At 45.6% G+C, this 13672-nt stretch overlaps 1 protein-coding gene across 4 annotated transcripts in view; it reads right to left on the minus strand.

Annotated features, from left to right (window-relative positions):
• Window positions 1-13672, minus strand: part of NFAT5 (nuclear factor of activated T cells 5) — a 383347-nt gene that overhangs the window by 263697 nt on the left and 105978 nt on the right. For 2 of the 4 annotated variants that reach the window (XM_033941880.1, XM_033941878.1), the window contains exon 1: window positions 9378-9505. Coding sequence is in view for 1 of the 4 variants with exons in the window: in XM_033941877.1 (XP_033797768.1) it covers window positions 9378-9503 (126 nt within the window). In the remaining 3 variants the exon portion in view is untranslated. Of the gene's footprint in view, window positions 1-9377; window positions 9506-13672 lie in introns of those variants that run through there. The other 2 variants (XM_033941877.1, XM_033941879.1) reach the window with 2 other exon arrangements.

Genomic DNA, 13672 nt, shown 5'->3' on the forward strand with positions numbered 1-13672 from the left:
CACCAGCGAAGAAACTGTTGTAGAGCAGGAGTGACCCGGATGAGGCGAGTCAGAGGGTCAGATGTCTGGGACCACTGGGACGCCAGGGTCCATTGGGGAATCCTGAGGTGAAGTCTGGCAAGCGGAATCACGTGAACTGTAGAGGCCATGTGGCCTAGAAGGACCATCATTTGTCTCGCTGAGATGGACGTGCGAGAGGACACTGAGTGGCAGAGATGAAGGAGAGCATCCCTGCGTGGGGGCGGGAGGAACGCTCTGAGTTGGGTAGTATCCAGAATCGCTCCGATGAAGGGAAGAGTCTGGGAAGGTTGCAGGTGGGATTTGGGGAAGTTGATCTCGAATCCCAGATGATGCAGTAACCAAATTGTCTTCTGGATCACGAGAGCGGCTCCCTGAGATGTGGAATCCTTGAGGAGCCAATCGTCCAGGTAAGGAAACACCTGGAGGCCATGGCTCCTGAGTGCTGCGGCCACCACAACCAGGCATTTGGTGAAGACTCTGGGTGATGAGGATAGGCCGAAGGGTTGCACTCAGTATTGAAGGTGAAGGTGTCCCACCCTGAATCTGAGATATTGACGGGAGGCTGGATGAATTGGAATGTGAGTATAGGCCTCCTTGAGATCCAGAGAGCATAACCAGTCGTTCTGCTTGAGGAGGGGGTACAGTGATGCCAGGGTCAGCATGCAAAACTTTTCTTTGACCAGATATTTGTTGAGTACCCTGAGGTCCAAGATGGGTCGCAGGTCGCCCATCTTCTTTGGAACAAGGAAGTATCGGGAGTAAAACCCCTTGTTCTGTTGGTCCCGGGGGACCGGTTCGACGGCCCCCAGCTGTAACAAGGCCTGGACTTCCTGAAGAAGAAGGGTGGTCTGGGTCAAGTTGGAAGGATACTTTCTTGGAGGGTGCTCCGGAGGAGCTTGGTGGAACTGAAGGGAATATCCTTCTTTTATGATGGAGAGAACCCAGAGGTCTGTGGTGATAGTCGTCTATCGGTGGTAGAAATGAAGGAGGCGGCCTCCGATGGGTGGATTTACTAAGAAAGGGAGGAAGATGGAGGAAATAGGTGCAGCCGATGGCTGAGGCTTATGCTGGTTTTTCTGCGGGTGCTGTCTCTTCACAGGCTGTCTGCTGGGGGGAGCCTGTTTTGGAGGGTAGCGCCACTGGTATACCAACGGCGGGCGAGGCTGGCGAGGAGGAGCAGGCCTGGGTTTCTGACGTAGGATGGACTGGAAGGATTGTTCATGGTCCGATAGCTCCTCGATAGATTCGTCGAAGAGGTTGGTGCCAATGCAGGGAAGGTTTGCGAGCCTGTCCTGGAGGTTGGGATCCATGTCGATGGTCCTCAGCCATGCCAGCCGGCGCATGGCCACTGAGCATGCTGTTGCCCGAGCCGCGAGCTCAAAGGTGTCGTACGAGAACTGCATCAACTGTACCCGGAGCTGGGATAGCGAGGCCAGCGCTTCTTGGTACTCGAAGTGTGCCCTCGTGTCCACGTAGGGCATAAACTTCTGGAGGAAATCCAAGTATGTTGTGAAGTGGAAGTTGTAGTTCAGAACTCTCGAGGTCATCATGGAGTTCTGGTACATTCTCCTGCCGAATCGGTCCATGGTTTTTCCCTCTCTGCCAGGCGGGACGGCAGCATAGACCTGGGAGGGATGGGATCGCTTCAACGATGACTCCACCAACAGGAATTAGTGGGAGAGTTGAGAGTTGTCGAAACCTTTGCGATGGACTGTGCAGTACCTGGTGTCCAGTTTGCTCGGGACAGCAGGGATGGAGTAAGGTGTCTCAAAGCATCGAGTGAAGGTCTGGTCCAGAAGCTTGTGCAACGGAATCTTAAGGGACTCAGCGGGTGGTTGAGGGAGGCACATAGTCTCCAGGTATTCCTTTGAGAATTTGGAACCCGTGTCCAATGGTATGTCCATGTTCTCAGCCATCTGTCGGAGGAACGAGGAGAAGGACAGTTGGTCTGCCGTTGCCTGGCTCCGTGATGGGCTCGATGAGGTTGAGGCTTCCGGTTCCGCTGGGGACAGGGATCGAGATGGTTAGAAGGATCCCATTGTGTCCTCGAGTTCTGGCATCGGTGGAGGTGAATAGTCCAGGTATGCCTGTTTCCACCGAGGCGAGGCGAGGCGTGCCTGGATGAATGCCTCAAGGAATGCCTCAATCGGTGTCGAGAGGTTGGCCTCGATGGACGGGGTGAAGTAGGCTTCGTTGAGGCCCCCAGGTAGTGGATAGGCCTGGAAGCGGTCGATCGAAGCAAGGGTTGCTGCCGTAGAGGCTCGAACCCCATCGGGGTCATCGGTTCCAATGAAGGCATTCGCAAAGACTCTGCTTCTTGTATTGAGTGAATTGGCTCCAACGGAGGCACTCGCAAAGACTCTGCTCCTTGCATCGAGTGTGTCAGTTCCAGAGGTGGCATGGGCAAAGACTCTGCTCCTTGCGATGCATGCATTGTTGCCAGACCAGACACTCACAGAGACTCTGCTCCCTGTTGAGATTGTGTTTCCCACTGAAGCACTGGAGGCGGCTCGACCTCGCGGGAGGCCTCCATGTGCCCAGGCTGGATTTGGGAGAGAAGCTGAGGCCCCATCGTGGTAAAGAGCTCGATGAAGTGCTTCTGTAGCATGGTCTGGAACGAGGCCGGCAAGGATGGATCCGCATCTGAAATGGGACCACCTGCGCGGGCCTTGCGTTCCCTCAGAGCAGCATGTGAATGCTTGGACTTCGAGGCCTTGGGCACTTTCAACACGACTGGGGGAATAGGCTGCTGGGCTACCTGACCTGAGGAGGTTGAGGAAGGCATCGCAGCAGGCGCTGGAGTCTGAGCCGGGACAAACGAGGCGGGCTTGATGAGACTTGGCGCCGCAGAGGTGGAAGACTGTGGGGCTGCGGATGATGTCGAAGCTGCGGGTCCCTTTGAGGTCGACTGCTCCGTCGAGGACTCCATGAAGAGCGATTCCCACAGGACGCAACGGCGCTTGAAAGCACATGCGGTGAGTGTGGAGCAAGGCCGGCATTATTTCGGGAGATGTTCAGGCCCGAGACACTGAATACAGCGTCGATGAGGGTCCGTTAGCGAAATTACGCACTGGCACTTGGCACACTTTTTAAAACCGGTGATAGGCCAGGACATAGGCCGAAAAAGCTCTGCCTCAAGATCAAAGCCGCGGGGCTGCGGCCATGTGGACTGCCCGGTCGAATGGTACAAATAAAGGTTTTTGTTTTTGTTTTTAAACAATAAAACACGATGAAAATCAGCGATTACGATCAATTAAAATCAAAACTGCGGACTTAGAAGGCACAAGCGAAGGAACTTTGCGCAGAGAGTCGAAGACGGACTTCTCGGCTCCGCAGAAAAGTAAGAACTGAGGAGACACGCCCGGTGCATCGGGCGGGAAGGCACTCGCGCATGCGCAGTGTGGGCGACTCGAAACTTTGAGTTTTCTTCAAAGAAGCGTCCGCTTCAGGGCTCCGTTGGATCACGTCACCCATTAGTGAGAATACCTACCTGCTTGTCCTGGGATAAGGAGAAATACAGTGAGGCCATGATGACATTTTTTTCTTCATGTAGCTTTTGGGAAATTGCCTTACTAAATAAAGCTCTAAAATGAACAAATTGAAAACAATGTATCCAAATCTAAAAATGAATCTCTTTGAGACAACCACAAGTTCTTTTTTAGTAATAAACTGAATTAAAGGTTTAAAATGCATTCCTTTCACAACTGTAGAACTCAGCACCTTAAACTGGCATTCCCCTCTCCCCAACTAGTTCAACTGAAAAAGCTATTCGAGTCTTCCTTCAAATATCAAGGACCCAAAGTCTGGAATAGCCTGCCTCTGGACCTACGACAACTCCCCACCTACTACAGTTTCATATCTTTTTTTCTCTACAACCCCTTGAAACCTACCTAAGGTCTAAAAGCTTTGCTGTAATTTCAACCGTATGTCCTTGTAACTAAATTGTAAACCACAATGATTCCTAGTAGAAAATTGCAGGATATAAGAAAATATATGGTATGGTATGGTAACATTACTAAAAATGTTTTACATAAATGAGAATACTGGAATACTGAAGAGATGTGTAAGATTAGTTTTCTGCAGTTTAAACTTTTTTAAAAAATTCCTGTGGATAAGTTCAATCATTTCTAATTTTAAGTTTTTGCATACTTAGGGCCTCTTCTACTAAACCGCGCTAGCGGTTTTAGCTTGGGGAGCCGCACTGCTCCCAATGCTCATAAGAACTCAATGAGCATCGGGAGCAGTACAGGCCATTCAGTGCGGCTCCCCATGCTAAAATCGCTAGTGCGGTTTAGTAGAAGAGGAGGTTAATTTTCCTTATACTTCATAAAAATCTTAAAAATTCTTTCACTGCCTAATGCTGAAGTTATACCTCATCAAATTTATATAGAAAGGTATGACGGGATATAAATAAAGATATTATTATTGCTTGTTAAAAAGGCTGTTGGGTACTTTTAAAATAATATTTAGAGCCTCCCTTACCCAGGTATAAGCGTACCACTCGGATCTGATGGATTCACCTTTATGCAGAAAGTGTGGACAGGTGTCCAATTCTTTTTCTCATGCTCTCTGGCAATGTACACAAATAAACTTTTTTGGGACCAAATACTACAGTATATGGGTAGGTTATGGGGTATTACTGTGTTGAGCTTCCAATAGGGGTTTTGTTTGTTAAGGCTGCTTGTTGTGGGGTTTTTGTGCCAGGAAGTTTATTTTTTCAGAAGGCTTGTATAGTAGGCTATAAATATATACTGCAGTCTTGGTTGCAGGACTCCCCGCCTGGATTCTGGCAGTGGTAGAACCAGCTCCATCACTTGCTGCTCTTGGAAGCTACACAGATTCTTCTATCTTCAGTCACTGCCACATAGAGCCAGAAGTCTGGTCCTGAATGATCTGATTTTGTAATGTGGAACTCATCATATCTTGGCTATTTCCCGATATGTTATATAATTAGGGAGGAGGGAAGGATAGAAATACAGTATATACTTGTTTACTTGGGGGAGGATTGACTAACACTATATTGGTGGAACTTTAAGGAGCTGGTTCCATTCACTTTGGATTGAGTTTGTTCATGAGTCTATGGTGTTCTTGTCTGTATTGTTCCAATATATTCCATCAATAAAACAGAATTAACATAAAAAGGTTGTTGAAGGGGCAGATGATGTGAAGTTTGATGGATTGAAATCTAAGAATGTTATTGATTTAACAAAGTTTCTAGAGACAATACAGAATGATTTCTCACATCAAGTCACCTTCTTGTAACCTAGATAACGTGGAAGACATGTGGTCGACTTTGAAGGCAACCATACAAGAAGCAACAAACCGCTATGTAAAATCAGTAAGTAAACGAAGAAGGAACAATAAGCCACAGTGGTTTACTGCGGAGATCTCAGACCTGATCAAGGAGAAGAAAAAAGCATTCATCTCTTACAAACAATCAGGGAAGCAGGACTCTAGAGCAGACTACCTGACCAAATCAAAAGCCGTCAAAACAGCAGTCAGGGAGGCTAAATTCCTCATGGAGGAGTCTCTAGCAAAGAACATCCAGAAGGGAGATAAATCCTTCTTCAGGTATATCAGTGATAGAAGAAAAAACTCAGGCGGGATTGTACGTCTTAGGACTCCAGATGGAGACTATGTGGAAAAGGATTCGGAAAAAGCCCAACTATTAAATGAATACTTCTGCTCAGTCTTCACCCGAGAAGCACCAGGGCTCGGCCCTCAGCTACAGGCAAGGGTTGGCTCAGTTGACCCGTTTAGTAACTTTGAGTTTACGCCCAGCAGTGTCTACGGTGAGCTGTCAAAGCTCAAGGTTAACAAAGCAATGGGGCCGGACAACCTGCACCCCAGGGTGCTTAGGGAGCTGAGTGATGTCTTGGCGGAGCCACTGTCCGCGCTCTTCAACCTCTCCCTTAGTACAGGCAGCGTCCCGTTGGACTGGAGGACGGCTAACGTCATTCCACTGCACAAGAAAGGCTCAAAGATGGAGACAGCAAACTACAGACCAGTGAGTCTAACATCGATAGTGAGCAAACTAATGGAAACTCTAATCAAACACCAATTAGATAAGATCCTGGAGGAGGAGAATCTACGGGATCCCCGACAACATGGATTTACTAAGGGGAGATCCTGCCAATCCAACCTGATCAGCTTCTTTGATTGGGTGACAGGGAAGCTGGATATTGGGGAGTCCCTGGACATCGTGTACCTGGACTTTAGCAAAGCATTCGATAGCGTACCACACCGCAGGTTACTGAGCAAGATGAGTTCTATAGGATTAGGTAACACATTGACGAAATGGGTTGGGAGCTGGCTTGGAGGTAGGCTCCAAAGGGTGGTGGTGAACGGCACCCCCTCCGAAATGACGGAAGTGATTAGTGGAGTACCACAGGGCTCAGTCTTGGGCCCAATCCTATTCAACATCTTTATAAGAGACTTGGCAGAAGGGCTTCGAGGTAAAATAACATTATTCGCCGATGACGCCAAACTGAGTAATGTAGTGGGCAAATGCACAACAGACGAAGATTCAATGCCTGACAACATGATGCACGACCTACTCCTACTGGAGCGATGGTCTAGGACATGGCAACTCAACTTCAATGCCAAAAAATGCAAAGTTATGCACCTGGGCAGCCAGAATCCATGCAAGTCTTATACCCTTAATGGCGAGATCCTAGCAAAAACGGTAGCAGAACGAGACTTGGGGGTAATCGTCAGTGAGGACATGAAGTCTGCCAATCAAGTGGAGCAGGCTTCGTCCAAGGCAAGACAAATCATGGGCTGCATACGAAGGGGTTTCGTCAGTCGTAAGGCGGAAGTCATTATGCCATTGTATAGATCCATGGTGAGGCCCCACCTGGAATACTGTGTGCAATTCTGGAGGCCGCATTATCGCAAGGATGTGCTGAGACTGGAGTCGGTGCAAAGAATGGCCACCCGGATGGTCTCGGGACTCAAGGATCTACCATACGAAAAACGGCTTGACAAATTACAGCTATACTCGCTCGAGGAGCGCAGAGAGAGGGGAGACATGATTGAGACGTTCAAGTATCTTACGGGCCGCATCGAGGCGGAGGAAGATATCTTCTTTTTCAAGGGTCCCACGACAACAAGAGGGCATCCGTTGAAAATCAGGGGCGGGAAACTACGAGGTGACACCAGGAAATTCTTTTTCACTGAAAGAGTGGTTGATCGTTGGAATAGTCTTCCACTACAGGTGATTGAGGCCAGCAGCGTGCCTGATTTTAAGGCCAAATGGGATCGGCACATGGGATCTATTCACAGGGCAAAGGTAGGGGAGGGACATTAAGGTGGGCAGACTAGATGGGCCGTGGGCCCTTATCTGCCGTCTATTTCTATGTTTCTATGTTTCTATGTTTCATTAGTGATAAGGATACGGTTTCATCTAACAAAGTACTTTAAAAACAAAGATTTGGTTTTTTAAAATATATTGTGGTTAAAAGCTTTGTATCTTTACGGATGTGGCATGAGCCACCCAGGTTAGATGGAAAGCCTCTTTGAACTTGAAAACTCTCGTACTTACACTGGGTTTGTTTGTTTATTTATTTATTTTGAAGCTACCATGTAAGTGTTTGATTTTCTAGCAGGCAAAAAAATTATGATTTACAGCTGGAAAGATTTTTTTGGTTACTAAAGAAATAGTTCAGTGATTGATGGTTAGTATATACATAAGTTTAATTTTATCTGATATACCGCAAATATAAAACCAAAGTTAAAATCTAAGCGGTTTACAATATAATTAAGGACTAAATAACTAGATAATGGACTTGTAGGTATTAGTATTTCTTTATTATATTGTGGTTATAATTTAAATATTTCTTTTATTTCTTTTGAAATGTGAACAACAAATGTTAACATTAAAACCAAAATCAAAGCAGTTAAGAAATAATACCTTTATAAAGAAATACAAAAGTCTGTTCAAAGACATTCCCTGGGCAAAGGATGTTGATAGTCCAAAAGATAATTATTAGATTCTACCCTGCACAAACTCTTACAGGGATCATAGAAAACAAAGCCACAAACACTCCCAACATCACACGGGAACAGAACTGGCTGACACAAGAGCTTGAAGGATTGGAGCAGCAGACTTCAAATTCCATTTATGCAATTCAAAAGCTTTCATGAAATTAAACCAGAAAGCAGTTACTCAATTTCTCTGTGGATTTAAAGTGAGATGGTTCAAATGTTAATGAAAAATTTAATCAAGGTCATTTGCGGATGTAGCTTTCTGATAATTTCAAAGCACTTGGCAAGTAATACTATCAACATGTAACAACATAAATCAGGGAAGTTCAAAATGTCAGTAAAAAGTGACCAGAAAAAAAACAAATAACCCTTCAAACAGTAATTTCAACATACACCATTAAATCCACAGATGTTAAGACTATCTGGCAACTAATAAACAGTGAGCAGTGCTGTAAAGTTTCAGAGCCAGGATTACAAATTCCATTGAGTTATACTGTTACATAGCAAGGCACTGATTTTCTTAGAATCCTACCTGCTATCCAAAGGACCAGCTATTCAAGTGTAAAGCTAAGCAGCTTAGGTGGTTTTAAAAGAGACTATGTAAGCCAAAACTGTGGACTGCACTGCCAGCTTAAACAGAAAAACATTTTCTTTTAAAAGTTTTATGTCAAAATCAAGCCGAATTTTGATTAAAAAAATGTTGTGTTATAGGTCCTTTCCTTGCATTTTCTCCTAAAGATTGTCAAAGTTCCTGTTCAATGTCCAAGTCAATTTCAAGGATGTTTTGAAATGTAAACCAAAAGTGTTAAAAGCATTTCTCAAAGAAAAACAAAAATTTTATTTCTTTGACATTCTAGGTCTTTCACCTGGTTACTTATGTAATGTCTATGGACCTCAAGAGAGTTGATGCCGGAGCATAGAAATCACTTTACATTTAATCTTATCATGCAACTAAATTTGTCTGCATTTTCCAAACATTTTGACATGTCTGAAGCCAGAAAATCACCTGCACACTCCCCAGATTTTTAATTTCTTCCTTTTTTACTGTCCAGTAAAATGCAAAATTATAGATTATGAAGAGGGAGTGGATCTGAAGTACATTTCACCTACAGCTCTTCTCCAAATTACAGCACTGAAAAAGGTGCATTCATTTTTTCTTTCCAATGAAATATAAAATGCTAGGGACTGTCATAACAAAGTTCATCTTGTCCATTCATTGCTTTCATAAAGAAGTAAGTGGAAACATGTCATTGTGTGACTTTTTAAAATGTTTGGGATTTGCTTTCAACTTTACCAGCACTGTTCAGGTTGGCCAGAGTATTAAGACTATTTTACATCTGAAAAGTGCATAAGTAAAATGGGATGCATACCAGGCGCAACTCCAGCTGGAGGCGGCGATCCCACCTCACCTCCACTTGTCTGACTCATGAGTGCTACAGATGTTTCTCTAGTTGGAGGCAACTGCAACTCCTTTGGGAGAAGGTCATAGACAGATTCTGAAAACAATTAAGAAAAGGCAGTTTTGATATGCAATGCAACAGCAAATCATTTGTTAAGAAAAGTAGTTATTGTAAAGAAACATCTCAGCCAGGACTAGAACCAGACACAAACTATTAAGTTGCTGAGAGGTCACCAAGTGCTGAAATTTTAGAAACTGTTTGGCCAGAACATCTGAAGTGAGCTCACCTGTATCTCTGAGGATACTGGACACTGATGTCCAGTTGTCCTTGGAATTTTGGTAGCTTGGCAGTCTCGATTCACAATTTACATCTAACATTTAGGCAGGATGTGTCAAGTTTGATCAAATTGCACTTAGTAAGTAAGCTGTACCATTATGGGTCGTGGGGGGATTTCAAAAATACTTCAGGCACTAGTGTTGTCTGTATTTGATTAGTGTAATGTGGTACTATTAGGTGTTCCGGGGGTGGTGTTGAAATCGTTACAGATAGCACAGAATTCTGTTATCAGAGTATTATTCCAGCTCCAGAAAAATGAACATGTAATAGATTACTATATTAAGCTTTTTTGGCTGAAAATTGAGTTCAGAATTAAGTGTAAATTATTACTACTGGTTTACCTGAGTATACAAGGGTGTGCCCCGTGATATCTGATGGACAGTGTATTTCCTTACATTGGGTTGCAAAAGCTGCGCTCGGCAACACAACGTGACCTGGCCAGTCCATCAAGAAAAGAGCTGAGTCTGCAGGCTATAAGAGTGGAATAGACTCCCGTCTTACGTTAAACATCAAAAAAATTGGGATGCTTTTAAGAAACTGCTGAAAAGACATCTGTTTTGTTGTATGAAATACACAGTATGAGATGTTAGTCAGTGAAAATCTGAGTTGTATTAGGTTGCTTGAGATGGATTCTCGGTATAGGAAGGAAAAATTATGTTCTTACCTGTTAATTTTCTTTCCCTTAGACGCAGCAGATGAATCCAGAGACCAATGGGAAAGCACACATCTACCAGCAGGCGGAGATAGAGAAAGTGATTAACAGGTGGTCCTATTGGCTGGCACTCCTCCTGTTTATCCAGTATAGCTCCTTGCCCAAGCATCCGTAACCATCAATAGGCATAGCATGTAAAAAACTTCTTTCCCATAACAAATCTCAAAATGCAATAATACAGAAAACAACCTGCCATAATAACAAACTGCGAAAGTTGCAAAAGAAAAAACCGAGAGACAATATCCAGAAAGGGTGGGGCTCTGGATTCATCTGCTGCGTCTAAGGGAAAGAAAATTAACAGGTAAGAACATAATTTTTCCTTCCTTAGCAACAGCAGCAGATGAATCCAGAGACCAATGGGATGTAGCAATGCAATCCTCAATCTGGGTGGGAAGCAATGCCACCTCTGCAACAACCGAAGCACAAAACGCCCCTACCGCATGCGCCCCCACATCCAAGCAGAAATGGGGAGAGAGAGCACGCTCGGAAGACCAATTAGCCGCGAGACAAATCTCCTCCAAGGAAAAAACCTCTGGGCCGAGCCCAAGAAGTAGCCATCGCTCCGGCGGAATGGTCATGAAGTTCTTTCGCCAATCGCTTCCCTGCTAGCAAGCAAGCATAAAGAATGTCCTCCCAGACCCATTGAGCGATGGAGGCTACGGACGCCGCCATATCTTTGAGGCGTCCCTTGAAGAATACAAAAAGGAGATATAAACAACTAAAAGTCATTAGAAACCGAGCTCGCAGAGAACGCTACGTACGTATCAAAAAATGCAGTGAATAAAAGCACTGCTCCCAATTTCTCCTCCCAGGAAGAAGGAAGGAAAAGCGAGCATGACATAAAAGAAAGGATGACACCCCCCTAGAAAGAAATAGTGGTACCATCCGAACTGATACCCCATATTTCGGAAATCAGAAATAGGAATCCCCGTTAAACAAGGCCTGCAACATAGAAAACTGCAGAGCTGAAGCCATGGCCACAAGAAACCCCATGTTCAACAGCATAGCCCTTTAGAGTCCCAAAAGACAAGGATGAAATGAAACCTTCGGTAAACTGAGAAGAAGTACGTGAAGATTGTACTCCAAACCGGGCTTTCTAAGAGGCGCATGAATATACCGCACTCTGTTTAGGAACTGAACTACATGAAGCTGAGAAGTAAGCGAAGAGCAATATACCTAGCCCTTGTAACAAGCTAAGAATGGCACTAGAAGCTGAAGGGAATTGAACGCTAAGCCCTCGGCAATACACCTGTGCCAAAAAGGAACTCTGGAGTGGTTCAAACGTTAAGAAGCACCCAAGAAAGGAAAAACCTCCAAAAGGAAGCAGAAGCCACAGGAGAAGACGTCCGTAGCACCTGGATAAGAGAAGAAACAACCTGCTTCGCATAACCCTTACACGTCAACCAAGATTTTTCAAAAAACTAGGTCATAATACTAAAGTAGTACAAATATCCATGTTGATCGGACCCTAGGCGAGCAAAGACGGAGATACCAGGAAACTTCTTAGTCCGGCTGTCAAAAGACTCATCAAATCCGCATAGTAAGGATGGCGCCGTCAATCCAGAGATTCTACAAATACTGTGCCCGGAAAGCGAGCTCGAGATGGCAAATCCAAGCCATCATCAGCCAGCGGAAAACACTGAAAAAGAGAAGGCAGAGGCGAGAAAAGAGCCATGCAGCTACCCCCTCTAACTCCCACTCCCTGGGCCCGCCGAAGAAGCTAGGAAGCTTAGAATTGAGAGACGAGGCCATGAGGTCTAGGTCAAGGAGATCTCACGTCCATAAAAAGAGCTAGAACGCCTGAGCCACAAATCTCAATATCCAGGATGCAGAAGATTACACTATTACTAACATGCACACTTTCCAGAGCGTACACAGCGCTGTACACTGTAACATACAAGAAATGGGCCATGCTCAGATTCCGCGGAGAGAAAGTCTATCCAAACTCTTATCCTGATCCATAAAAGGATCTGCCAACAGAAGACGAAGATGAGAGTCCACCCATTGAAGCAGAACAACTTCACCTGCCAGTCTGCCAATCAAGTGGAACAGGCTTCATCCAAGGCAAGACAAATCATGGGCTGCATACGAAGGGGTTTCGTCAGTCGTAAGGCGGAAGTCATTATGCCATTGTATAGATCCATGGTGAGGCCCCACCTGGAATACTGTGTGCAATTCTGGAGGCCGCATTATCGCAAGGATGTGCTGAGACTGGAGTCGGTGCAGAGAATGGCCACCCGGATGGTCTCGGGACTCAAGGATCTTCCGTACGAAGAACGGCTTGACAAATTACAGCTATACTCGCTCGAGGAGCGCAGAGAGAGGGGAGACATGATCGAAACGTTCAAGTATCTTACGGGCCGCATCGAGGCGGAGGAAGATATCTTCTTTTTCAAGGGTCCCACGACAACAAGAGGGCATCTGTGGAAAATCAGGGGCGGGAAACTACGAGGTGACACCAGGAAATTCTTTTTCACTGAAAGAGTGGTTGATCGCTGGAATAGTCTTCCACTACAGGTGATGGAGGCCAGCAGCGTGCCTAATTTTAAGGCCAAATGGGATCGGCACATGGGATCTATTCACAGGGCAAAGGTAGGGGAGGGACATTAGGGTGGGCAGACTAGATGGGCCGTGGCCCTTATCTGCCGTCTATTTCTATGTTTCTAACTGAGTACAACACCTACTGCCCAAGCTGTAGAGAAATACCTCTATCCTAATACTGACCAAAAGGACCCTCAGCGGCAATCCAGAAGAATGATCTGAAGCTCCAGAAAGGTAGCCTGACCCTGCTCAAGAGTAGAAGAATGAACAAGTACTGAGTCGCCTCTGAAGACCAGACTCCTGGAGCTGAGGATGGAAGCCACCAAGCCCCCCAACCCGACAGCCCGGGATGGTCGGTGGTCATGAGCTAGTCCAGCAAAGACCGAGGCATGCCTTGAAAAGAGAAATCGCGCTGAGCCACCAAATCATACAGAGCGATGCAGGAGGAGCATACCAAATAATTGGAGCCCTGAGATACCGGGAACCACCGGAACAAAAGCGACTGCTGTAGCGTAAGAAAGGGAAAGCAAGTCGAAGTTCCCAGTGGAGTCAGCAAAATGGATCCCAGAAACTGTACAGAATCCCATACTCTTGGTCATGGTAAGCGAAGAAGAATACCAATCTGAGACCGAGACCCCACGCCCAAGTCTCCGGAAAGAAACTCATGTCTCTCCTA

Source organism: Geotrypetes seraphini, chromosome 4, assembly GCF_902459505.1.
Source record: "Geotrypetes seraphini chromosome 4, aGeoSer1.1, whole genome shotgun sequence".
Classification (NCBI taxonomy): domain Eukaryota; kingdom Metazoa; phylum Chordata; class Amphibia; order Gymnophiona; family Dermophiidae; genus Geotrypetes; species Geotrypetes seraphini.